The 26,753-nt window shown below is 45.9% G+C and overlaps 1 protein-coding gene across 1 annotated transcript in view; it reads left to right on the forward strand.

The window, feature by feature from the left end:
• Nucleotides 1–26,753, forward strand: part of LOC310780161 (protein NLRC3-like) — an 84,270-nt gene that overhangs the window by 24,218 nt on the left and 33,299 nt on the right. Inside the window, exon 8 of the mRNA XM_083640723.1 lies at nucleotides 24,665–24,711. Within this exon, the coding sequence (XP_083496849.1) occupies nucleotides 24,665–24,711 (47 nt within the window). The remainder of the gene's footprint in view (nucleotides 1–24,664; nucleotides 24,712–26,753) is intronic.

A 26,753-nucleotide genomic window follows, 5' to 3' on the forward strand; every position in this document is an offset into this window, starting at 1 on the left:
GCCAAAATCCGAGGAAAAACACATTAAGCCCAATCCAGAATAAAACAAGCTAACAGGCTAACAAATGAATAAACAAGACACAAATCACCAGGTACCTACCCTAGCCAACAGCAGTATGAAGCATGTCATTGGGGTTTTCAAGTGGGCACCTTCCTTCACCGATGTTTCGTTAAGTTAGGCCCACAACACCTCAAGAAGGCTCAACGGTGTAATCCAGCGTCCTGGAAACACCCCCCTCCATGCTACCACCGCACAACTGCATATTACCTCAGTATCGCTAAGCCTAGCTATCCAGGTCGGTTCGGTATGACATTCTTAACTATACCACCACTGTCAATGATTCAGCCCTGTTGATGCGGACCATCAATCATGACCAACAACAAACAATCAATCTTACCTTAGCGAGTTCCCCAGCTAGCATGTTTCCTCTTTAGCCACAGCCATTCACTTGCTCGTTCTGCTGCCTGAGACATGTTGCTAACCGCAAGCTTCAGGCTCCGTCCCCGAATGCCCAACTCGGTTAGTAGGGCAATAACGGACTTTGCCACAAAACCACGGCAGCCCACCTCTACAGGCCGCACTCGAGCCCTCCAACCTCGCTGTTCTGCCTCTGCTGCCATTTTAGCATACCTAGCTTTCTTGCGCTCATAAGCCCCCAGGGGACTGTGAGTTCGATAAAATAAACTATCTTCTCTACCTCAGACCACAGTAACAAGTCCGGACGTAGCTGGGTGCTAACTATATATGCTGGGATGACTAGCTGTTCATTCAAGTCAACCCTCATTTCCCAGGCTCCACCTACACTTAGCTGCCCTAACTTGTGCCTGACCTTAATTGGTCTAATCTTTTCTCCCTCACATACAAATTTGATCTGTCTAGTCTCTTTGCTAGCAACTAGAGTTTGATTTTATTTTATTTTATTTTATTCGGCAATTGAAAAGCAATACAAAATACATCATAGCTTTAAAATACTGACAAGGATAAGCACAATAAAGTCTCAGACTTATTTCCATTGTGGTCCTTGATCTTGTGGCAAAGAAGAAGATGGCGGCAGTCTGAATGGCTAGGCCATCACAGGCAGTAAAAACTGACCAATAATTAATAATTACAATTACAAACGACAAATATGCACATATTTCGATGAAAAACACTAGTAAAAAGCAAGGAAATTCAGCAACAATGACAGCGACAACTCGGCTGCAATAACAACAACAACAATATCAACAACAGTAAGCTACTTTGCTTAGGCATTTACGTTGGCCAAAAGCCAGGTTTTGACCTTCTTTTTGAAGGAATGACGGTTCACCGTATTTTTTAAGTGCAATGGAAGTTTATTCCAGTGAACCGCTAAAGACTGGAAATGACTCTGACTCAGTCAAAGGATCCAGTGGTTAGGAGTGTAGCGCCCACAGTTAGAGGATTTACTAACTTACTAGAGGATTTACTTCTAGCCGCTTTTCCTCAACTGCAGCTGCCAAACATTTCAACACCTGGTTGTGACGCCAGGTGTATCGCCCCTGGGAGAGACTGACCTTACACCCTGACAGTATATGCCTCAGTGTACATACACTAGAACACAACGGGCAGGCACCATCCTCGCCCAACCACTGATTTAGGTTAAAAGCTCTCGTAACGGGACAAGCCCCGTCTTTTATTGTCACACAAACACCACAACACATGCATGCGGCCACAACACACTCATGCTGACGGTGGCCGGTGAAAAGTGTCCTCTGCATTTAACCCATCCAGGCATGTCCTTTCCTCCGGGGGGCAGGCCAGGAGCAGTGGTCGCTTTCTCGTACAGCGCCCGGGGAACAACTTCGGATGTTGTCGTCACTGGTCGGATGACGATGATGATCTGATCTTCTGCATGTTTTTAGTCGGGGGGTTATATACGGAGGAACCCCCTGGGGGAGCACGGGGAGAACATGCAAACTCCACACAGAGAGAAAGGCCCTTACGACGAGATACCCCACCTGGGCAGTAGGCACTGAAGATATGGGGGGGAACACAACCACAGCGCCCACAGTGTCCCAGGCGAGAATCGAACTCAGGACCTTCTGACTGTGAGGCGACAGCTCTACCACTGAGCCACCGTGCCCCCCAGTTCTGGGGAGATGGTAGCACATCATAAGTAGCCCCTATAATAAATCTAATTCTGTTGGCCTCCATGCTCCACAACTCTCTCCACTTCAACTTTCTCTTCTGGACACTCTCCCAGTTCACCCACTGTCCTTGCTTTGCCTGCGACACTGCCTTAGTACATCTTACTGCCTCCTCATGCCTATGTACTTCTTCAACTACCATCTTCCTCTTTTCTATTACTGATGCCTTGTTCCACACAGGTTTTCCTATGCACAACCCTAAGCCTCCATGCCCATGCTGCACCTGGCCTATGAGATCCCTGTGTCTAAGAGCTGACTGTGCTTGCTGCACTGCCTCCTTTGGGCTCCACTTCCTTCCTGTTTTAACTGTGGGCGCTACACTCCTAACCACTGGATCCTTTGACTGAGTCAGAGGCATTTCCAGTCTAACCTTAGCACACTTGAACTCCTCTGTCAGGCTAGATAATGGCAATTCCAATATGCCTTTCCCATATAAGGCTGCACTGCTTAGGCAGCGTGGGACTCCGAGCCATTTCCTAATGAATGAGTTAATCATCCTTTCTAGCTTTTCTACCTTTGAAAGGGGAACCTCATACACTGTCAGTGGCCACATCAACTGAGGCAACAATCCAAACTGCAAACACCACAACTTTAACTTTCCTGGGAGCCCTGACTTGTCTATACGTGAAATACCTTAAATAATTTCCTGCCTCACCTCCTCAAACTGTCCCTTACTATGAGACTTGCATCATACCATCTTCCCAAACTCTTGACTGGTAGGCACCACCTCATCATTTATAACAAACTTCTTACCTACTACCCTCCCTTTAATGATTTAAATACTCCTGGACTTACTTGGCTTTTTTTTTGATTGATTGAGTTCTTTATTGATAATGAATACACAGTATATACAATATACATATATACATGCCATTAAGTCGCTCTATCAAGCACCTGTTGCCCGTGTCCAGGTTAATGAATATTCTACTGGATGGTTCCCTCAACAATTTGGGGTGAAGCAAGGAGATGTTATGTCTCCAACTTTATTTTCTATTTTTGTTAATGATTTAGCTCTTCAAATTAAAACATCAGGTAAGGGAATCAAGGTGGATGACCAGACCGTGGGCATATTACTGTACGCGGACGACATTGTCTTACTTGCTGAGCATGAAAATGATTTACAGTCCATGTTGTCCATTGTTGTTGAATGGTGCTGGAAATGGAGGCTGAGGGTGAATCAAGACAAAACACAAATTGTGCACTTTAGACCTGCACCAAGGCCTAGGAGTTCTTTTGTATTTAATTTTGGATCAATAGTATTAGCATATACAGATCAGTATAAATATCTGGGCTTAACACTAGATGAGCATATGACATTTAAGGAGGGAGTTAATGTCTTAGCTCAATCAGCGGGCAGAGCCCTGGGATCTGTATTGAACAAGGTTCAATATTGTGGTAATCTTGGTTTTCATACTTACACGCAACTGTATAATTCATGTGTTTGTCCTGTGTCGGATTATGCTTCTGGTGTTTGGGGTTCCAGGGAACACCTAAGCTGTAATACTGTGCATTATAGAGCTATCCGTTATTTTTTAGGAGTTCATAAATGCACATCAGTTCTGGCCATCAGTGGGGATATGGGATGGGAATCTCCAAACATCAGACATCACGGTCAAATGCTGCGATTATGGAACAGACTTGTGAGGATGTCTGATCAGAGACTGACCAGACAGATATTTAACTGGGACATTGCCCATAGACATCCCTGGACAACTGAACTTATGTCTTTATTCTATGCGAATGATTTATCATTTATTTTCCAAAATAGATTAGTTTGTGACATCCGGGAGACCATGAGTAATATGTTCCTTTTGTATAAAGATAAATGGTCCGTTGACTTATGGTCTAAGCCTAAGTTGAGAACCTACCGTCTTATAAAAGACAGTTTTTCTGTAGAGCCTTATGTCAAGTTCAATCTGGACAGAAGAAAAAGGTCCTTGTGTGCACAGTTACGATCTGGAACGTTGCCCTTGGCACTGGAGACTGGTAGGTTTAATGCTACCCCTGAAGAAGACAGACTTTGTTTGCTCTGTGACCTGGGTGAAATTGAGAATGAGATTCATTTTCTATTCTATTGTACTGTCTATGATGAGGTAAGGGAGATACTGTTCAGTAAAATGTCCTCTATTTATGTTGACTTTTTTGAGATGGACGATTATGAAAAACTCGAGTTGTGTTTTAAGAAAGGCACTTTCTTTATTGGAAACTTTCTTTCCCAGGCATGGGAGCTAAGGCAAAATGTTATGTTCAGAAAATGATGTAATGATTTTGTTTTGCTGATATGGTGTATGTTATGTTATGCTGTGATTTAGTTTTATTACTGCGGCGTTGGCGTATGTTGTACTGCATAATATATCATATGTGTGTCTTGTAAGCCCATGAGGGCTGGGCACTGTCAAGTGCATGACACATTTAATAAAAATCAATCAATCAATCAATCAATCATACACAGGCCCACCATTATCAAAAGGATAAAAACGCAATAAAGCTAACAGCTTATCTCCATTGCGGTCCTCATGATGACTGTTATAAAATGTGTACTGTTGTGTGTATGTCTGGATGTGTGTAAGTGTATAACAGTGTGAGTGCCACAAGCACTTGTCAGAGTCTGAGGGTAACGCGTGGGGGTGCCTGCCACGCAGGGGGGAGAATGATATGGGAAAGTGGGGCACAGTGAATAACCAATAAAAATAAGCATAAAATAAAATAAAAGACAATTTGTGCTATTAAAAAATAAACCCATCAAATCCTAATAAAAAACATACATTAAAATATAATCAAGTAAAATAAATAAAATAAAATAAGATCTAATAAAATACAGGGTCGAGTGAAACACCGGCTCAGTTACTGGCTGGCCGACAACAGGTCGCCCCCCACCTCAGACACCTTGGCTACCATCAAATCCAGCCTACATGTGCCTATACTGGACAATATGTTATAATATACTATAGCATTACATATCATTACCATACAATATTATATACTATATAATAATATAGATATAATATAATATATAATATAATAATATAATACCACAATATAACACAACACATTAAATCCAGGTTCTGTTTCTCCTGATCCAGTTCTTGACTTTACCTTTGAAGGAGGGATAGGGGCTGATTGTCTTAATCTCAGCTGGGAGACTGTTCCAGGCTACTGCCGCTGAATAAAGAAAAGAATTTTGGCCGATGCATCTTTTACATTTTACTGGGACCAAATCTGTGGGGCTCCCTCTAGTGCCGTGCCCATGTACGTCACTGACCTTGGTGAAGTAATTTCTGAGATATTTTGGGACAGCATTGTTGACTATCCTGTGGACCATGCCGAGTTTGATTTGTGTTACTCTCTCCTCTACTCTTAGCCACTTGAGGCTGTCGAAGTGAGACTGTAGTAGGTGAGTCCTAGGATTCAATTGTAAAATGAGTCTGACTAATCTATTTTGTGCTGTCTGGAGCCTGTTTTTCAGTGACACTGCGATGCCGGTGTACCAGGAGGAACATGCGTAGTCGTATTGACACTGAACCAGTGCTCCCGCTAGGATTTCCAGAGCGTACCTGTTGACATAGGTTGAAATCCTGGAGAGGAATTTCACTCTCTGGTTAACCTTTTTGGCTACCCTCTGCGCCATGCTCTCTCCTGATAAAGTGTTGTCCAGCACACAGCCCAGATATGTGACCTCCTCCCTGGCTGAGACCTCTACGTCTCCCACCACCACCCTAAACCCCGGAGACCTCCTCAATTTGATGGTAGAACCAAAGAGAATGGCTTCTGTCTTACCTAAGTGGAGGGACAACCTGTTATCAACCAGCCAGCAACTGATCCTGAGTAGTTCTCGGCTGAGGATAATTTCTACCTCCCCTTTATCCTGGTGTGAGACCAGTAGAGCCGCATCGTCCGCAAAAAGAAGCAAGTCACATTCACAGGCAGATTTCATGTCATTGACATATAAAATAAATAAGACTGGACCTAAAATGCTCCCTTGAGGCACCCCGCAAGTTGGCACTAGTGAAGATGACATAATGCCATTCACTTCCACCACTTGCTTCCTCCCCCTTAGGTATGACTCTACCCACCTTAGCGAAGCACTGTTAAAACCCATAGCCTTCATTTTGAATAACAGTATATCATGGCTTCACTTTCATTCTAGCCCACTGCAGATTACTATTAAACTTATGCAACAATCTGCTAGTACATGGAGCAGTTGACGTCATAGTCGTCATATCATCCATGTATGCCCTAATTGGAGGGAGCCACAGCCCTCCCTGCAGCCTTTCTCCACCCACTACCCATTTTGAAGCCCTAATAATGATCTCCATTGCCATGGTAAAAGCTAATGGGGAAATTGTACACCCTGCCATAATGCCTATCTCCAGCTGCTGTCAAGCTGTAGTGTACTCTGCTGTGGTAAAGCAGAGTTGAATATCTAAGAAGTAGGCTTTAACTAAGCTATTTATACTACCTGGCTGGCACTCGAAAGAAATCAAAAGCCTCCCATAACAGACTATGCGGCACTGACCCGAAAGCATTAGCCAGGTCCAAGAATACTACATGCAGGTCTCTCTTCTCATGCCTAGCTGACTGGATTTGGTGCCAGATCATGCTGGTGTGCTCTAACCACCCGGAGAAGCCGGGAATTCCAGCCTTTTGCACCGAAGTAGCTATTAGCCTATTCTTTTCTAGGTAACTAGACAGCCTCTGTGCCACAACACTAAAGAAAACCGTCCCTTCAACATTAAGGTCTAAACTGACTTATCTCTAACGAGTCCCTTTCTTTAGGAATGAAGATTCCCCTTGCTCTGCGCCATGCCTTAGGAATAACCTGCTTCTTCCAGACTACCTTCATCAGCTTCCATAGAAACTGCAACACATCTGGAGCACTCTTATACAGCTGGTAGGGGACTCCATTAGGACCCGGGGCTGAAGAGGCCCTTGCACGTCTCACAACTTCTTTCCACCTTGGTGGGCTATCATCACACTGGCTCTCTATTTCACCAGTAGGTGGAATATCAGCGGGGACTGTCATCTCTCTAAACCTTTCCCTATCTTTGTGAACCTCCTCCAAATACTCCTCAAGCTTCTGCTTAGCTACCATTCTTCTCCTTACTAAACAATGACTTCACACATCTAAATGGATCCCTATAGAATGCTATTCTAGCTCTCTCTTTCTTTTTCCTATTTTTCCTAATGCTCTCTGCTCTTCTTAAAACTGCCAACCGCTCCCTCACATCTGACTGCAAGCAATCAATGCCTTCCTTCCCAACCTCTGTAGCTTTCCTCCACTGCATCTTAAGTTGTCTTCTCTCCTGGATAAGTATCTATCTCTTGTTGGCGCCTAGATTTAACTACCTCACCCTCTAGTTTCTTCCTTTTCTCAAAGACGCCAAACCTTTCCTTACCATAATCATAAATAAGATCTCCCATTTTCTCCAACTTACTCTCAGCAGTTCCTTTAAGCTTCTCTAACACCCTAACCAAATCACTATTGATATCTTCTCACTTCTTACTTTCCGCTGCACCTGGCCACTTAACTCTAGGCTTCTGACCACTAATCTTCTCCCTCTTTGGCTGGCTGGCCTCTCTGCCTTCCTCAGTGCTAGGACCTGCCTCAACATCAGGGGTGCTGATGTCCTGCGAGCTGTGGGTTACTTCCTGTCGCTGGACTTCACCCGACTGACTTGATAAACTTCTTAAGAAATAATTATCAATGCGGGGTCCCTGTGTTCCCTCTACCAAGCACCTCTTCCTGCCTTGATGGATTCTAAGGCCCTTTAAAGTTATTACCTTCTGCCAGCCACACAAGCAAACCTGACGCTTCTTCCCATCTAGATCTGAACTAGTGGCTTCCACTGACATGTTTTCCCTACTCCAACCATAGGTGAGTCATCTTCCGCCCCCGCTCTCGTAGACTCTAGGGGTGTTTTTACATAATTCCGTTTCATAGCAATTTTGGGTGTAACCAATGGCCTATTGGCCTTGGCTACTGCCACAATGAGCAGCTAACCCATTGCAGCCCCGGTGGGGTCTAATCCCTCCTGTCAGCTGTCTTTCCATGCTGTCACTAGGTCTTTCCCTAGTTGTCAGCTGCACTATTCACAACAGTCACTAGCCTAAGCTAGCTTTAAGCCACACAAGCAAACCTGACGCTTCTTCCCATCTAGATCTGAACTAGTGGCTTCCACTGACATGTTTTCCCTACTCCAACCATAGGTGAGTCATCTTCCGCCCCCGCTCTCGTAGACTCTAGGGGTGTTTTTACATAATTCCGTTTCATAGCAATTTTGGGTGTAACCAATGGCCTATTGGCCTTGGCTACTGCCACAATGAGCAGCTAACCCATTGCAGCCCCGGTGGGGTCTAATCCCTCCTGTCAGCTGTCTTTCCATGCTGTCACTAGGTCTTTCCCTAGTTGTCAGCTGCACTATTCACAACAGTCACTAGCCTAAGCTAGCTTTAATATTAATTAATACACAGGACAAGATGTTACTATTCCTTGTGCCAAAATCTGAGGAAAAACACATTTAGAAGCCCAATTCAGAATAAAACAAGCTAACAGGCTAACAAACTAATAAACAAGACACAAATCAGCAGTTACCTACCCTAGCCAACAGCAGTATGAAGCATGTCATTGGGGTTTTCAAGTGGGCCCCTTCCTTCACCGATGTTTCGTTAAGTTAGGCCCATGACACCTCAAGAAGGCTTAACGGTGTAATCCAGCATCCTGGAAACATCCCCCTCCATGCTACCACCGCACAACTGCATATTACAAGACCAGACCTTATTTCCACCTTAACATATCGTCGCTGTCCGGCCAGGACCTCGAATCTCCAAAACAGCAACCTTTCAGGAAGTAAAAAAAACCTGTTTGCTCTTAAAATACTGAACCAAACCTTGTCAAAGTTGGCACATGTCTTAATTATAGTTTCAATCATGAGAGACCAGAGGGTAAGGTTAATCAGCAAGCTTTATTAAAGTATGGCATGGCGATGAGATTCATGGCCTGAAGCGGTATGGCATTAATTCTGATGGCGTGGCAGCATGGCAACTGATTCTTTGGCGTAGTGACTCCGTGGCAAGATGCCTCTCTTCTTGAGGCGGGAGGGCATCTGCTCGGGCTAGAATAGAGAACCCCCCCCGTAGGGGATTCTTCAGGAGTCAATACATTGGTGGTGGACTGGGGAGGTGGGTGGGGTGAAACGCGGCTTCCAGAGAGGGAATTAGATCAGCTTAGTGTAGCAGCTAGAGGACAGGGACCAAGGACGGTGGTGTGCCCGGCGTGGCTATAAGTACTGCCGCGTCATAGCCTCGGTACTGACGACATTAACGCCGTCACCTAGGCAAGTGCGTCACGCGGACGTCACGCTGGGATTACTGCACTGACGACATTAGCGGCGTCACCTAGGCAAGTGCGTCACGCGAACGTCACGCTGGGATTACTGCACTTGTCGTCACGCTAGGATTACATGTGATGATGTGGTCGCTATGTCACTAGATTACGTGTGGCGTGTGGCAGCGTGTCTGGTCTTCATCTTGAAACTAGGTCGAGACCATCATTTCAATCATGAGAGACCAGAGGGTAAGGTTAATCAGCAAGCTTTATTAAAGTATGGCATGGCGATGAGATTCATGGCCTGAAGCAGTATGGCATTAATTCTGATGGCGTGGCAGCATGGCAACTGATTCTTTGGCGTAGTGACTCCGTGGCAAGATGCCTCTCTTCTTGAGGCGGGAGGGCATCTGCTCGGGCTAGAATAGAGAACCCCCCAAAAGAGAGAAACCTGAAAGGCCAACCGGTCTGCTCGCCTCGTGATACAGCGGGCGCTGGGCGGAAGGCGATGCTTGTCGCCGACCGGTTGGCTCGGCAGCGCGGCGACTTACGGAACCTATCGACCGGGCGAGGCCGCCGCGATGCGCGGGCGCGGGATGATCGACCAGTCCGGCATAATTCGGCGTTGGCATAGTTCGGCGTTGAACCCCCCCCCCCAAACTGACTGCGGGCTGCTCGGCACCCAGAACACTTGCAGGCTGCTCGGCACCTAGAACACTTCGAGTAGATTACTGGGGTCTGAATTAGTGGGGAGACTACAGGCTGCTCGACACCTAGAACACTTGCAGGGTGCTCGACACCTAGAACATTGACAGGCTGCTCGACACCTAGAACACTTTGGGTAGTCTACTGAGGTCTGAATTAGTGATGCTGAATTAGTTATGTGACTACAGGCTGCTCGGCACCTGGAACACTTGCAGGCTGCTCAGCACCTAGAACACTTCGAGTCGTCTACTGAGGTCTTGCTGAATTAGTTATGTGACTACAGGCTGCTCGGCACCTAGAACACTTGCAGGCTGCTCGGCACCTAGAACACTTCGAGTCGTCTACTGAGGTCTTGCTGAATTAGTTATGTGACTACAGGCTGCTCGGCACCTAGAACACTTGCAGGCTGCTCGGCACCTAGAACACTTCGAGTCGTCTACTGAGGTCTTGCTGAATTAGTTATGTGACTACAGGCTGCTCGGCACCTAGAACACTTGCAGGCTGCTCGGCACCTAGAACACTTCGAGTCATCTACTGAGGTCTTGCTGAATTAGTTATGTGACTACGGGCTGCTCGGCACCTAGAACACTTGCAGGCTGCTCGACATCTAGAACACTTTGAGTCGTCTATTGAGGTCTGAATTAGTGATGCTGCCTCAGTGTTTAGATTTGGATTGAGCCCCCTCGGTTTTGAGATTTGGATTGAGCCCCCCCCCCCCTGACTACAGGCTGCTCGGCACCTGGAACACTTGCAGGCTGCTCAGCACCTAGAACACTTCGAGTAGTCCACTGGGGTCTGAATTAGTGGGGAGACTACGGGCTGCTCGACACTCGGAACACTTACAGGCTGCTCGGCACCTAGAACATTCACAGGCTGCTCGACACGTAGAACACTTTGAGTAGTCTGCTGGGGTCTGAATTAGTGGTGTGACTACAGGCTGCTCGGCACCTAGAACACTTGCAGGCTGCTCGGCACCTAGAACACTTCGAGTAGTCTACCGTGGTCGGAATTAGTGATTTGTTGCGGGCTGTTCAACGCCGAGCACTTGCAGGCTGCTCGACACCTGGAACGCTTAATCAATTAGATCGACGAATTAGTGAGGCTGCCTCAGTGTTGAGATTTGGATTGAGCCCCCTCGGTTTTGAGATTTGGATTGAGCCCCCCCCCTGACTACAGGCTGCTCGGCACCTGGAACACTTGCAGGCTGCTCAGCACCTAGAACACTTCGAGTAGTCCACTGGGGTCTGAATTAGTGGGGAGACTACGGGCTGCTCGACACCCAGAACACTTGCAGGCTGCTCGGCACCTAGAACGCTTAATCAATTCGATCGACACCGATTCGGGGAGTCCACCACCAATGAAATGCGAAGTAACGGCTATTGCGAGGAATGCAGGGATGGATGCCATGTGACGCCTAGGGGAGGAGAGATCTTTGGGCAGACAATATGGCGGCCTGCTCTGGTCGGATGTAGGCCGCGTGGGCTGACGAGGACCAGCGGCACCGCCACGGCGACTTACGACGCCCCCCGGGCGTGGCCGCAGCGCTACAGCAGGCGCTGGGTGATCGACCAATCCGGCGAGCTTTGGCGCGGTGACTTAGCAAAACCCCCCGAGATGGACAAGTGCTAGCCATGTGTTTGTAAGCAGTAATGTGCTCGCTTTCCGTGCTGTTCTGAGACGGTTTATTTACAGTTTTATGCGTCGACTAGCCAGTCGGAGAATGGAGTTATTATGGCACTAGCCGGTGCCTGCACGAAGTGAGCAAAATTTATGATGCACTTCTGGAAGCACTGCAATAGCTGCTTGTATGTGTTTTAAATCTATTTGTTGTGTGGTTTTATTTTTATTTTTATTCTTTCTTATTGTGCTGTCTGTGTTTGTGTACGTATTTTATATGGACCCGAGTCTGGAATAAAGTTTATGTATATGACTTTAGCGCCCCCTTGCGCTATAACTTCGGGGAGAGCGCTGGAAGGGAACACTTGTTCCGCGCTCCGCCGACTTGCTCCGGGCATTGCTACTGCTGGACGGTGACTTTAGACTCGCCCCTGCGCAACGAGCGACTTGCGGCGGCTTACTGCTGGCACTATAATTTCGGGGAGACCACACTTGTTCCACCGACTTACTTCGGAGCGTTGCTACTGCTGCGCTATGACTTTAGACTCGCCCCTGCGCAACGAGCGACTTACGGCGGCTTACTGCTGGCGCTATAATTTCGGGGAGACCAGCACCAATGAAATGCGATGAAAGGGTGCTACTGCGCGGGTTTGCCTTTGCCATGCTGCTTAAGGCAGTTGCGTTTTTGGAACGTCCGTTTGAAGACGATGGATTTGGTTCCGGCTTCGTCACCGGCCATGACTCCGCATTCAGCTTAATCAGAGACGTGACTTGATTTCGGCCTAGACAGTGGCACTGGATTTGATTTCCGGTTTCGTCGACAGCGAGACTAAGCATTCAGCTTGTAGTCAGAGACAAGAATTTAATTTCTAGCCCCCTCAGCCGTGTTGTGTTGCAAGGACCAGAACTGAACGAGTGGGCAGAGCTAAATGCGAATGCACCATGTGACTAGGTCTGCCTTGAGCTGGATATTACGGGCCAATAATTTGTGGGGATAATCCCATGTAGGCCTTCTAAAGTGCTGCTTGTGACCAGTCCTGCTTACGCGACGGAATGAATCAATGACGCTTAGGCTATTTAACACTTGAACTCTGGAAATCTTGGCCAGCAGGATAGCACGTTCAAATATTAGCAATTGTAGGCATGCATGAACTAACGCCCGCCCCAACGCCCCTTCTGGCATACAGCATTATGGACGCTAGAGCTCGATTCGCTAAATGAATGGGATTAATGCCGGAATGCGATTAATGACTTTTCCGAGGCAACCCGGTGCTGAAGCTATGGCATTGACATGTGATTGATACGGAGATAGAGGGACGCAGGAGGTCTCTCAGCCTGATTGATATGACTGACAATCCGCAAGCGGCATGATACCAAGAAGCATTATTATTATGAGTGATGCAAGGATGCGGTGGCGCACGGTGATGACGGCCCGGCGATGCCTGGAGAAGCCTGGACACCAATAGTCGCTGAATGGATATTTTTAACTTGCAGCATTGTTACCGTGGAATGAGAGTAGGCCTATATGTGGAGCCGTATACCGATGATGGGCATCGCCCGCCGCACGGTTAAATGTCCGAATCATATATATATGTATGTTATATGTATATATATGTATATTCAGTGAGCAGCACGGCTTCTGTTAATTTGACTGGGTGGCTGAAGCATCGACTCGGAGAAAGGGAAACGTTTTTTTTTTTTTTTTTTTGATTAAAACGGAATCTGGCTGTCATTAGACATTGATTAACTCATTCAGGGCCAAAGACGTCTTTGACGTGTTATCAGGAATAGCCCAGAGGGCCAATGACGTGTTTGACGTGTTTTTGTTTTTATTAGTGCAGCGCGTAGTTCAAACACTTCCCCAGCCTGTGACATTGTATCAGGTCCCTAGCATCTAAGGCAAGCCGACAACACGTGAACAAACACATACCGCAGCTGTTGTTTTGAAATTGAGCAGGAGGAAAAGCAGAAAATGGATAAACGCTTCCTTGTGCAGACAGGAGAAACGCCATTGAAACGCCCCTCGGCGCGCTGCAGGAGCTGGTCGCCTTCCTGTGTGCCAGCCGGGAGAAAACGGGAGAAAGTAATCCAGAGATGCGTTTGATCATCGGAGGAATGAGGAAATGATCGATCAGTGCGGTGAGGACGTGTTGAATAGCCGAGGGGAAACCGGGAACGATCAAATAGCAGGGAGGATAGGACAGGGAGACATGGACGAGGACGGGTGGACCAGAACAAAACAAAATAAACACACGAACAGCTAACAAGGCAGAAGCGGCAGTCACAGCAGCCCGCTGTCCATTCTCAAGAGCTATTCAGTTGGTTCATGAAATCGCTGGGCTGCGTGCCCTCCAGTGTTGCTCCTGGCCAATCCCGGCGCCACAGGGCGTGGTTATTGCTTATCCTATGTGGGGTTGGAAATCATGCAACGAAGATAAAAGGGGGATCGTGTGTGTGTGTGTGTGTGTGTGTGTGTCTGTCTGTCTGTCTGTCTGTCTGTCTGTCTGTCTGTCGGTGTGTCTGTCTGTCTGTCTGTCTGTCTGTCTGTGTGTCTGTCTGCACACTCACTCACACTGAGTAAACTGTATTGTTGAATGTAAAAAAAAAAGCACTTCATGTGTATATATATATATATATATATATTTTTTTTTTTTTTGTCATTTGTGTCATAACGAATAATATTTACATGTCTGATGTCAATACAGTTCAAAATAAAAGAATTGAGAGCGAGTTCTGCCTGAGATTGTGTATTTTACACAAATGGCCTTTTCTCCTATTTGTCTTCTCAAGAGAGACCTTTTTGGTGAAAACAGGGTGTATATAAATGGCTATAAGTAGAGTACAGAACATGCTAAAAGCTCACTTTTTTTTTCCTGGTGAACCCAGAGACGTACATCTTCATTTTGAGGTATTGCAAATCACTTTGGTGCTAATAGATAATTTACTGTGGGTCTTGAAAGATGACCAACAATTATGAAAATCTTTGGCCTGTGCTAAATATTGGCAGTCCTAAACTGGCCATGAATGAGTTAACTGAACGCTATTGCTAACTGATGCTTTGAACGTCCATTTGCGATAATTCTGGCTGGCTATTAACTATTGTAAATTGTGCAATAAATGCAATGAATGCAATTTGAGCACGATGTGTGAATACGTTTAATGTTAATTGTTTAGGCCTAATTATTTAACACATAGAGATGTGTGTAGTTCTCCATAGATTTAGCCTCTTCATTTTGCTCTCGAATGCACCAGGTTATTTAATTTCACGTTATTGGATGAAGAGACATTTAGTGTAGCTCCGCCGTCTTTCTTTAGCTGTAGGCGAGGATATAACGACCAGTTCACGGAGATTGTCAAGAGATCATTCATTTACTATGATAAATGCATTGCTACTTATGCCCAGTCGTTTCCTTCGCGCCCGACGTGCGGACCGCAGGGAATGGTTAGATGATTGTTTTGAAGCACGCCGAAATGGTTTGAAATTAAGATTTGGTTGCTAAAATTATATGGCACTGTTATGTATTAAAGAGGTGATTACATTACCGTTGCGCTCGACTGCTGTCCGGGACGCGCTCCGCGGGCGTTCCCTGCGCTCGGGGCTGACGATGCTGCGAGCCGTCCCGGCTGGATAGCATTTAATCGTGGGAGCCGAATTCCCCGACCACGTCGTGGAACTGCGTCTGCCTCGAGCGTGGACGTGCTGAGAACGATGATGGAGCAGGACCTGCGCTTACGATGGTTTGATTAGCAGGATCAGAACAGCGGACGCTTGGAGACTGAATGGCTTGATGGCCCGAACAGAACGGGGCCGCGGATGGATGAGACTTGAAAATGAGGATTGCATGGCTGCGGCCAGCTCCGGGCCCGGAGCGCGCTCTCCCCCCGACTGCGAGTTATTGCCGTCCTCGCGCGGGCCCCGCTTGCGCGCTCTCGTCAACGAGATCCGCCGTTCGAGATGCACTCGGTGCCGCCGGAGCCTGCTGCCTGATGCCGTCTGCCCCCCGTCTGATGAGCGCACGGGGCTGGCGGCTGGGAAGCCTGCTGCGTCCCGTACCCGGGCTGGGATGTTTCGTTGTGCGTCTCCTCGTCGGCGCTGGATGTCTCGACCTCGAAGCTCGTCGTGCTGAGAGAGCGAACGGGGGTGAGTGGTACCGCGAACGCGAATGGCTTGATGGCAGAATCGGAAGGGATGAGGCAGCTTGAGAATGGCGAGGCACGACTTTCAGAGAAGTGAAACGCGGCTTCCAGAGAGGGAATTAGATCAGCTTAGTGTACCGGCTAGAGGACAGGGACCAAGGACGGTGGTGTGCCCGGCATGGCTATAAGTACTGCCGCGTAGCCTCGGTACTGACGACATTAACGCCGTCACCTAGGCAAGTGCGTCACGCGGACGTCACGCTGGGATTACTGCACTGACGACATTAGCGGCGTCACCTAGGCAAGTGCGTCACGCGAACGTCACGCTGGGATTACTGCACTTGTCGTCACGCTAGGATTACATGTGATGATGTGGTCGCTATGTCACTAGATTACGTGTGGCGTGTGGCAGCGTGTCTGGTCTTCATCTTGAAACTAGGTCGAGACCATCATTAGTTTCCCGCTGAATGTGTCATTACTTTATTAATATCTTACCTGGATAAGCTCAAATGATGTTGTTTATATTATCAGTCCGACTTGGAAGCACTCTCTCCCGGCCAGTCAGGCGCTGATGGCCGCCTCGCCTCTGGTATGCTCATGCACGAGCCCCAAGCTCCGGGCCGTGGGGGCGCGCGCAGGAGCAGCAGCAGTGCTCTGAGCCGCTCATGGCCGAGGCGGGGGCTTTGGCATGGGGTGAGAACAGTCTGACATAACATAGCGTTAACCTTACTTTATTCAGTTCTCTCTCCTATCCACTCAGGAGGTTTCCACTACTCTTTTATCCTCTCTCTCCTCTGCTCTTGACTCTCTCTGCCCTCTCACCTCGAAACCTCCTCGATCCTCTCCCCCTGCTCCTTGGTTGTCTGAATCTCTGCGAACTCATCGAACAGAGCTTCGGGCAGCTGAGAGGAAATGGAGAAAAACACAGAACCCTAGGTATCTCTCTGCTTACCACCTTATCCACTCTAACTTTACATGTGCTGTCTCAACAGCAAAAACCTCCTTCTTCATTTCTGAAATCCAGTCCTCTGTCTCAAACCCCAGCAAACTATTTTCAACCTTCTCCTCTCTCCTCAACCCTCCCTCCCCTCCCCCACCATCCTCCCTCTCTGCTGATGATTTTGTAACCTTCTTTGCTAAGAAGGTAGATGACATCAGCTCTTCCTTCCCCCCTCCAGTCAATAGCTGCAACACTCCCGACTCCAACTCTCTGACCCCTGCTACAGGACTTACCTCCTTCTCTCCCCTCTCCCCCGAAGAGGTCCTTAAGCTTGTCATGTCTAACCGTGCCACCTCCTGCAGCATTGATCCTATCCCTTCCTCTCTTCTCCAATCCATCTCCACTGATATATCTCCCTTCCTCACTACCCTTATCAACTCCTCTCTATCCTCTGGTCTTGTGCCAGCTCCTCTAAAAAAAAAATTAGTTCAACAGTTGTGTAAGCTGTGATTATGGGCAAAGCAAACTGCCACAAAGCCCCAGCGAGAAAGGCATGGAAAAAGCCACCGGCAAACTGCGGCTCCAGCCCCAGCTCCAAGCCGTTGGCATGAGTGCTCCGCTCCCCGCTCTCCAGCTGCAGCCAAGTACGCTCAAAGCACACTCAACCCACCGGCGCTAAGTGCCTCACCAAAGGAAGAACATCTCGGGCCGCCCAGCCCGAGATGGGCCCAGTTCCGCCGCTCCCTCTCCTAAGCGAGGCGGCTGGACCTAGCAAGGTCAAAAGAAACATCTGACTTCCCGGTTGAGACCCAAAGACATAAAGGCCCTTTTAAGGGCCGCCACCTTTTTAATAAAGAGCTTATTATTCTCAACCTAAGCATACCACCGTCTCCGTTAGAGCGACTGTGAAAACCAGTTTAGTGCCGGGTGTTTGGCTACTCTTCACCAGAGCCATAAAAAGTGCCCTAACAAATGCCCTCTCTTATAAAAAATTAAGACGAAAGGTTAGAGCATAATTATTGGAGAAAAACTAGTGAAATCTTCATTTATAAGTCCTCTCTCAGGCTATATCTTTTATTCAACTGAAAGATGTTAACAGCCATGATACACTTATTTCAAATAAGAAGCGGCAATGAGAGAACTACGTAAGTGCTTATGCAAAGACACTGACAATAAGGAAAAGGTTTTTCCCCCTCTTGACCCCTTTTCTACATCCCCTTATATTCGTTCAAAATAACTTCTCTGCCTTTGGGTAGTTTCGGTGCTAAAACAAAGGACTCTCCAGAGCTATTTTCTCACATGAACTCCGGATCAGGTGAGGGTTGCTCCCCACTGAGCCTGCCCCGGATGATACGTGAAGTGTACCCTTTCACACATGAGGCATGTTGCATTCTCACATGAGTAGCACCTCCGCAGAGTTTGTAAAGTAGAGAGGGGACGGGCGGCGGGGGTGGGGGAATTTGGGCATGACCACACAATGGGGAGTTGTGAAAACTAAAAATACATAATGGGCGATAACTGCCTAACGTTCACGGCATATAATCGTTTGCGCATAACGTTAGTAAGTAATTAATTACAGGTGAAGTAAACATCAAAAGATGCTCCGCTACAAACAGAAACCGCAGGACCACTACTAGAATTATACAGAATACAGGAAGCTAGACGTTTTTACCTTCAAAATAAAATAAATGTTGTATTACTTAATCAGAATGTCGACTCACTACGGGTTAAAATTGACTTTTCGAAGGGAGCAGATATTCTTCCAGGTTATCTCCGTTCTGTATCTTTCGAAACACACACAAAAAAACATTACACATGCATTTACTTTATTTAATTGCCATTATTGCGAAGGTTATACCCAGAAGTTTTCGTTTTATACTGCCTGACTTGACGCTACTTGGAATTTGCGGTTCTGTAATTGAATCTTCACAAACGCTGTGTAAACGTTAAATCAAAGACATGAACGCAACCAGATCCAGATACCCTACCTAGCGATGTCCAATACTGGGAAGCAGGACGACCCTCGCGTCCAAAAATGCTTATTAAATGTGTGTGCTGTGCGAAGCAGACATGAAATCAGATCAGAGCCATGAGCCTTTCAATCCAGCAATCCAGCAACATGTTGGCTGTCGCACACGGAGCAGTTTTGAGCTTCATTTGGAAACCAAATGGCATGATGTGTTTTTTGCTCGCTCATTCACATCGACTATTTATATAATAATAATCTGTCACGATGTCTCTGTCCTCATGCACTCACTGAGCTGACTACCTTCACAGACCTCTGGAGGGGGGGGGGGGGGGGGGTGACAATACGCTTCTGCGACTACAGCTGGGGCTACACTTCCCTCCGTCTAGGAGGAGCATGAGCCACGAAAATCTGTTCACACATGAGCCCCATGCGGATGGCCTCTAGATAACTCCTGAATTCCAAACATGTCTGAAAGCAGCTTAAGGAGGGTTATCTTGTTTTTCCCGGAAAAACACATACCCAAAGGTGCTATGTTCGCCCATGGGTTTTTTGTCTTTTTCCAATGTTATTATTCTTCCCCCACGAACCATAATTTGGTTAGCAGAAAATACTACAAAAAACAAGGCTTTTTTCTGGAAAGGCGGACACGACTCATCATAAACTGCACATGCTACAGTATGAAGAGACAATCCTCTCTCTAAAAAGCATGGAAATAGGCTGGAATTATACCAATACTTCTCCTATTTTGAACTACAGTATAACACTTTTTTGGATTAAACACACCTATTTCCCCAAAAGCGCAAATTCTCGGGACGTCAGATGTGCCAAAAATGGGGTAGTCTGGTCCCTCCCCTCCCGCGGAGGTGTGGCCTAGGACGACCTCATATGTCACCAACCTGAGCTAATGACCGGTCGACAGCCACCCAGACCAGGTGTGTCACAGTGTGTGTTGACTACATCAAGCTCCGCCTTTTGGTTCCAGAAACTAGGTCCAGGGCGAATGCTAATAGAAAATGAATAATAGCAGAGGTCGTTTGGGCCTGAGCACACTGCTAGACGATAGTGAAGAAATGTACTATTGGGAGACGAGCAACAGATAAGCCAGGGGATTATACCCAGTTTGCGGACCTGAAAGGGGAAGGTCTGCAAAGGGGCGGGTCAATGGTTGGTGATACCTAAACTTTTAGTTTTGAGTCCTAAGCAAGTCATAGTATGCTCTTACATTTTAACAACAGAGTAATAATCTATACTATAATGAGGATATCGTCTGTCTCTCTCTCTGTCTCTCTCTCTGTCTGTCCTTCGCGTATCTCCAGAACCGTCGTTCGGATCGACTTGAAACTCGGGGGTGCGCTGATGGCGACCCAACAGAGTGCGGTGCCCTGTTTTCGTGCCATTCGGACGCGAAACACTTTCGATATTAATACATTTGTGTTCAATCAAGCGTGTGCCCCTTCAAGCCCTGGCTGATCTGGGCTAAGTGTCAACACTGCTGTGACTACAGTCGTTGAGTAAACAGGGTCGTTAACTAAATCAACATCGAGTCCTTGAGATTGAATGGGGGGGGGGGTGTTATCTTACAAGGGGTCCTTGGCTGAAAAACATTTGAGAACCTCTGCTCTAGGGCATCACCACTTCCGGGAACCCGCATCCTGTGTAATTGCCAGAGTAAAACCTGACCATTTCCACCACTGCTTATGGATGAGCATCATCTGCTGCATGCCATCGAGAACCGTTGGTCGGATCGACTTCAAACTTTGGGAGTGTGCCCTATTGTGCAGTGCAGTGCCCTGTTTTGTACAATTCGGCATAGCGCCACCTACTGGCAACATAGAAAATGTGGTTTATCTCAAGAACCATTCGTCAGATCGACTTCAACTTTGGGGAGTGTGCTGAGGGGCACTCGACACAGTGCAGTGCCGAATTTCGTGTAATTCGGCACAGCGCCACCTATTGGCCACACAAAAAGTGGTTTATCTGGAGAACCGTCCGTCCGATCAACTTCAAACTCGAGGAGTGTGCTTAGGGGGAGTCAAGGAGGTGCAGGGAGCTGAATTCCGTGTAATTTGGCATAGCGCCACCTACTGGCAAGACAAAAAGCGCTTTATCTCCATAGCCATTCATCTGATCCACTTCAAACTTCTTAAGTGTGCTGCTGGGAACCTGACATAGAGCAGTGCCGAATTTTGTGCAATTCGGCACAGCGCCACCTACTGGCAACACAAAAAGTGCTTTATCTTGAGAACCGTTCATCCGATTCACTTCAAACTTGGGGACTGTGCTCCTGGGAACTCAAAGTAGTGTGGCGCTGAGTTTTTTGCAATTTGACATAGTGCCACCTGCTGGCAACACAAAAAGCAGTTTATCTCGAGAAACATTTGTCCGATTGTGACTTTAAACTTGGGGAGTGCGCTGCTCGGACCCCGATGGAGTGCGGTGCCGCATTTCATGCAATTTGGACTTATTCCAGGACTGTCTGTATGTCTGTCCTTCGCGTCTCTCGAGACCTGTTTGTCGGATCGACTTCAAACTTGCGCTTAGGGGGACCTGACAGAGTGCAGTGTGTGCAGGGGGAAGCGCCCATGGGGTGGTGCATGGGGGAACGGGCACTGCACTAGTATATAAAATTTACACAAATCATGAATGCTTTTTAAAGTTTGTATTCATTTGTTAAAGTTTATACTATTGTTTACAGTAGATATTTATGTTGGCTACTATAGGCTATAGTCAGGTTTTTATCAGTTCCTTGTGTATTTTTTTCTTGTGTTTGTTTCTGCAACCCAATTTTCAGCCTGTTCTTCTATTCTTACATCTTTGGCTTTTATTTACAATTTGTAAAGCACTTTGTAATTGTGCTATATAGGCTATATAAAATAGGCTAGATTAGGCATGTTTCTCCCTCCTGTTGATATCATATCTTTCATAATGGTTAACAGTAGGCTAGATTAGGCCTGTTTATGCTTCCTGTTGATATCAAGTCTTTCATAATGGTTAACAGTAGGCTAGATTAGGCATGTCTCTCCTTCCTGTTGATATCAAATCTTTCATAATGGTTAACAGTAGGCTAGATTAGGCCTGTTTCTCCTTCCTCTTGATATCAAGTCTTTCATAATGGTTAACAGTAGGCGAGATTAGGCCTGTTTCTCCTTCCTGTTGATATCATGTCTTTCATAATGGTTAACAGTGGGCTAGATTAGGCCTGTTTCTCCTTCCTGTTGATATCAAGTCTTTCATAATGGTTAACAGTAGGCTAGATTAGGCCTGTTTCTCCTTCCTGTTGATATCAAGTCTTTCATAATTAACAGTAGGCTATATTAGGCCTGTTTCTCCTTCCTGTTGATATCAAGTCTTTCATAATGGTTAACAGTAGGCTAGATTAGGCCTGTCTCTCCTTCCTGTTGATATCAAGTCTTTCATAATGGTTAACAGTAGGCTAGATTAGGCCTGTTTCTCCTTCCTGTTGATATCAAGTCTTTCATAATTAACAGTAGGCTATATTAGGCATGTTTCTCCTTCCTGTTGATATCAAGTCTTTCATAATGGTTAACAGTAGGCTAGATTAGGCCTGTTTCTCCTTCCTGTTGATATCAAGTATTTCATAATGGTTAACAGTAGGCTGGATTAGGCCTGTTTGTCCTTCCTGTTGATATCAAGTCTTTCATAATGGTTAACAGTAGGCTAGATTAGGCCTGTTTCTCCTTCCTGTTGATATCAAGTCTTTCATAATGGTTAACAGTAGGCTAGATTAGGCCTGTCTCTCCTTCCTGTTGATATCAAGTATTTCATCATGGTTAACAGTAGACTAGATTAGGCCTGTTTCTCCTTCCTGTTGATATCAAGTCTTTCATAATGGTTAACAGTAGGCTAGATTAGGCATGTTTCTCCTTCCTGTTGATATCAAGTCTTTCATAATGGTTAACAGTAGGCTAGATTAGGCCTGTCTCTCCTTCCTGTTGATATCAAGTATTTCATCATGGTTAACAGTAGGCTAGATTAGGCATGTTTCTCCTTCCTGTTGATATCAAGTCTTTCATAATGGTTAACAGTAGGCTAGATTAGGCCTGTCTCTCCTTCCTGTTGATATAAATTATTTCATAATGGTTAACAGTAGGCTAGATTAGGCCTGTCTCTCCTTCCTGTTGATATCAAGTATTTCATAATGGTTAACAGTAGGCTAGATTAGGCCTGTCTCTCCTTCCTGTTGATATCAAGTATTTCATAATGGTTAACAGTAGGCTAGATTAGGCCTGTTTCTCCTTCCTGTTGATATCAAGTCTTTCATAATGGTTAACAGTAGGCTAGATTAGGCCTGTTACTCCTTCCTGTTGATATCAAGTCTTTCATAATGGTTAACAGTAGGCTAGATTAGGCCTGTTACTCCTTCCTGTTGATATCAAGTCTTTCATAATGGTTAACAGTAGGCTGGATTAGGCCTGTTTGTCCTTCCTGTTGATATCAAGTATTTCATAATGGTTAACAGTAGGCTAGATTAGGCCTGTTTCTCCTTCCTGTTGATATCAAGTATTTCATAATGGTTAACAGTAGGCTAGATTAGGCATGTTTCTCCTTCCTGTTGATATCAAGTATTTCATAATGGTTAACAGTAGGCTAGATTAGGCCTGTTTCTCCTTCCTGTTGATATCAAGTATTTCATAATGGTTAACAGTAGGCTAGATTAGGCCTGTTTCTCCTTCCTGTTGATATCAAGTCTTTCATAATGGTTAAGAGTAGCCTAGATTAGGCCTGTTTCTCCTTCCTGTTGATATCAAGTATTTCATAATGGTTAACAGTAGGCTAGATTAGGCCTGTTTCTCCTTCCTGTTGATATCAAGTATTTCATAATGGTTAACAGTAGGCTAGATTAGGCCTGTTTCTCCTTCCTGTTGATATCAAGTCTTTCATAATGGTTAAGAGTAGCCTAGATTAGGCCTGTTTCTCCTTCCTGTTGATATCAAGTATTCCATAATGGTTAACAGTAGGCTATATTAGGCCTGTTTCTCCTTCCTGTTGATATCAAGTATTTCATAATGGTTAACAGTAGGCTAGATTAGGCCTGTTTCTCCTTCCTGTTGATATCAAGTCTTTCATAATGGTTAAGAGTAGCCTAGATTAGGCCTGTTTCTCCTTCCTGTTGATATCAAGTATTCCATAATGGTTAACAGTAGGCTATATTAGGCCTGTTTCTCCTTCCTGTTGATATCAAGTCTTTCATAATGGTTAACAGTAGGCTAGATTAGGCCTGTTTCTCCTTCCTGTTGATATCAAGTCTTTCATAATGGTTGAATTGCCTCTGTGTATGAAATGTGCTATACAAATAAACTTGACTTGACTTAACAGTAGGCTAGATATTTAGGCCTGTTTCTCCTTCTCATCAGAAATGTGGGGTTTTCCTTTGCATCTCTGGCTAGTTGGTTGGTTTAAAAAGCACACATCAGCTGACAAACAAACAGGCAAGATGGCCGTGTGTCACAAACTGCGGTAACAACCCTGATTGAGACGCATATTCCGAATGCGCTGTATACATGTCCAAAGAAGGCGCCTAAACCCGAATAATATTGGCATATTCCACATCTTAATCGGAAAAGTCTAAATTCGGAAAAAGGCCTAATTCAGAAAATCCAACCGCAATATGGTGTTTACATGACTCTTATCAAATTCAGAACATTGTCATTTTCTGAATAATAGTGGAATATTAGTGTGCATGTAAACGTAGTCACTGGGAAGTTCAGGAATGAGGTTTACTGTTTGTTTATCAAATAGATTATATTGATCTGACTTTATGTAAATGTTTAACCCCCTTCCCACAGTGTGGACCATGGTGGAGTGCAGATGTTGAAACCAGGTCTGAGGAAGTGTAAGTGTGTATTTAATTTGATTATTGAAAACATAATATTCCTATTTAAATACAAACATCATCAGAATCAGAATCAGAATCAGAAACACTTTATTGCCAAATGCATCACAAGGACACACAGGAATTCATTCTGGTGAATCAGCACACTTGGCAAGATACAAATAAACATACGACAGTGAATACAAGACATTCAGGACATGAAAGAGCATAGTTGGTTACAACCATTAGTTTTGACATATATTTACTCAAATCTTTCTCTGAAAAAAAATGGCTGACAAAATGCTTCTTCATGAAACTGAAGAAAATAATGAACTATTCATCTGTTAATAAATTAACAACCACTAAACACAACCTATGTATTGTCACGGTCTGACAGCCACACACCCACAGACACCCGCACGCACGCACGCAAACACACACACACACACACACACACACACACACATACACACACACACACACACACACACACACACACACACACACACACACACACACATTTTAACAATTTATTTATATCCACATAGAAGAAAACGGTACAAGGACACAAATATAGAGGTGCAGTACATTCACAAAATGGACCAGTGCCATCGTCTCACAATACAGACCATAATATTCAGTTCTCAGGGGTACAAGTAGCAGTGCCTCCTCCATATATGGTGCTGCTAGCAGAGACAGCACCGTACTTTGCAAGCCGTTTAGCCTTTTTGGGCATCCCAATTTATTGAAGCCCTCTTACGAACAACCTGTGAGTATGTCCTAGGCTGCCAAATATGAAAGCAAATAGTTTGCACCTGCAACCAGCTGTGAGATATTTTATCTTTATCTTTATTGTTTATTTGAGCAGGGACAGTACACAATAAATATATTGCACCAGAGATAGCTAAAAGCTAATTTGCATCTGTAGTCCCTGTGCGCACACAGTACAGATGGTGTTTAGGAGTGGTTGGTATTTAATGACCTTGGTCATAAAGGCTTCCTCTAGGCTAGTCAAAGGTGCAGACTACATCTAGAACAAACACTTCTCTGGAATCTTCATTAACAAATACAACATCTGGAGTCTTGACAGCCACACGTGGAAAAAGGACCTGGGCTACTATTACAGATGGAGGGTTTGACAGGATGCTTGTACCTTCTCACTGAGGGTGGGACAATATTTGATGTCATGTGTTTTGAGGTCCACTATTCTGTGGTGACGTGCTGTGTACATTCCTTTGTGAGCATAACAACTATTCTACTATATACTAACTGGCCCCCCCTTACCTCACAGACCTCCTCTCCCCCTACCAACCCTCTCGGTCCCTCAGATCCTCCTCAGCCGACCTCCTTTCCACCCCCAAGTCCAAACTCCGCAGCTTTGGGGACAGAGCTTTCTCTCGGGCAGCTCCCAGACTCTGGAACGCCCTTCCCCAAGAAATCAGAACCTCAGAGTCCCTCACAGTCTTCCACTCCCGCCTCAAAACCAATCTCTTTTCCACCGCCTTCCCTTAGTCCCTCTGCTCCCTCCCCCCATCCTTGCTTGTGTGCTGTCTCTGTCTACTGTCTTGTCTCACCACTATCGCCCCCCCCCACATAGTACTCAGTGTTTAGTGTAATCTCTGTCGTTATGTGTTCACTAACGTCACCCCCCGCCCCCCCAGTGTTTAGTTCTTGTGTAGCCTATTGTAAAGCGTCTTTCAGCTATGGAAAAGCGCTATATACTGTAAGCCCCATCTATTATTATTATTATTATTATTCAAGATGTGTGACATTGTTTCACTCACCGTTCTGTGGTGTGATGCAAACAATGGGGGACCTGAGTGGTAGGAGAGCAGATAGAAAGGTTGAGTCTGGTGGGAAGGACCTGTACCCTGTACTACGAAGCTGTCTTAACAGACCCGCGATCTGTCACTTTGATCTGGTTTGACACAGGATCAAAGCTATCTAGTTTAAGGATACTACGACGCTGGTTTTTTACTCGATAACTGAAGCTGGGATCTGCCTGTGCACGCGCACGTTTTTCGCTCGTGCACAGGCGCGCGTCCACGCGAAAGAGGTGCGCT

This window comes from Poromitra crassiceps, assembly GCF_964638095.1.
Source record: "Poromitra crassiceps genome assembly, chromosome: 7".
NCBI classification, from domain to species: domain Eukaryota; kingdom Metazoa; phylum Chordata; class Actinopteri; order Beryciformes; family Melamphaidae; genus Poromitra; species Poromitra crassiceps.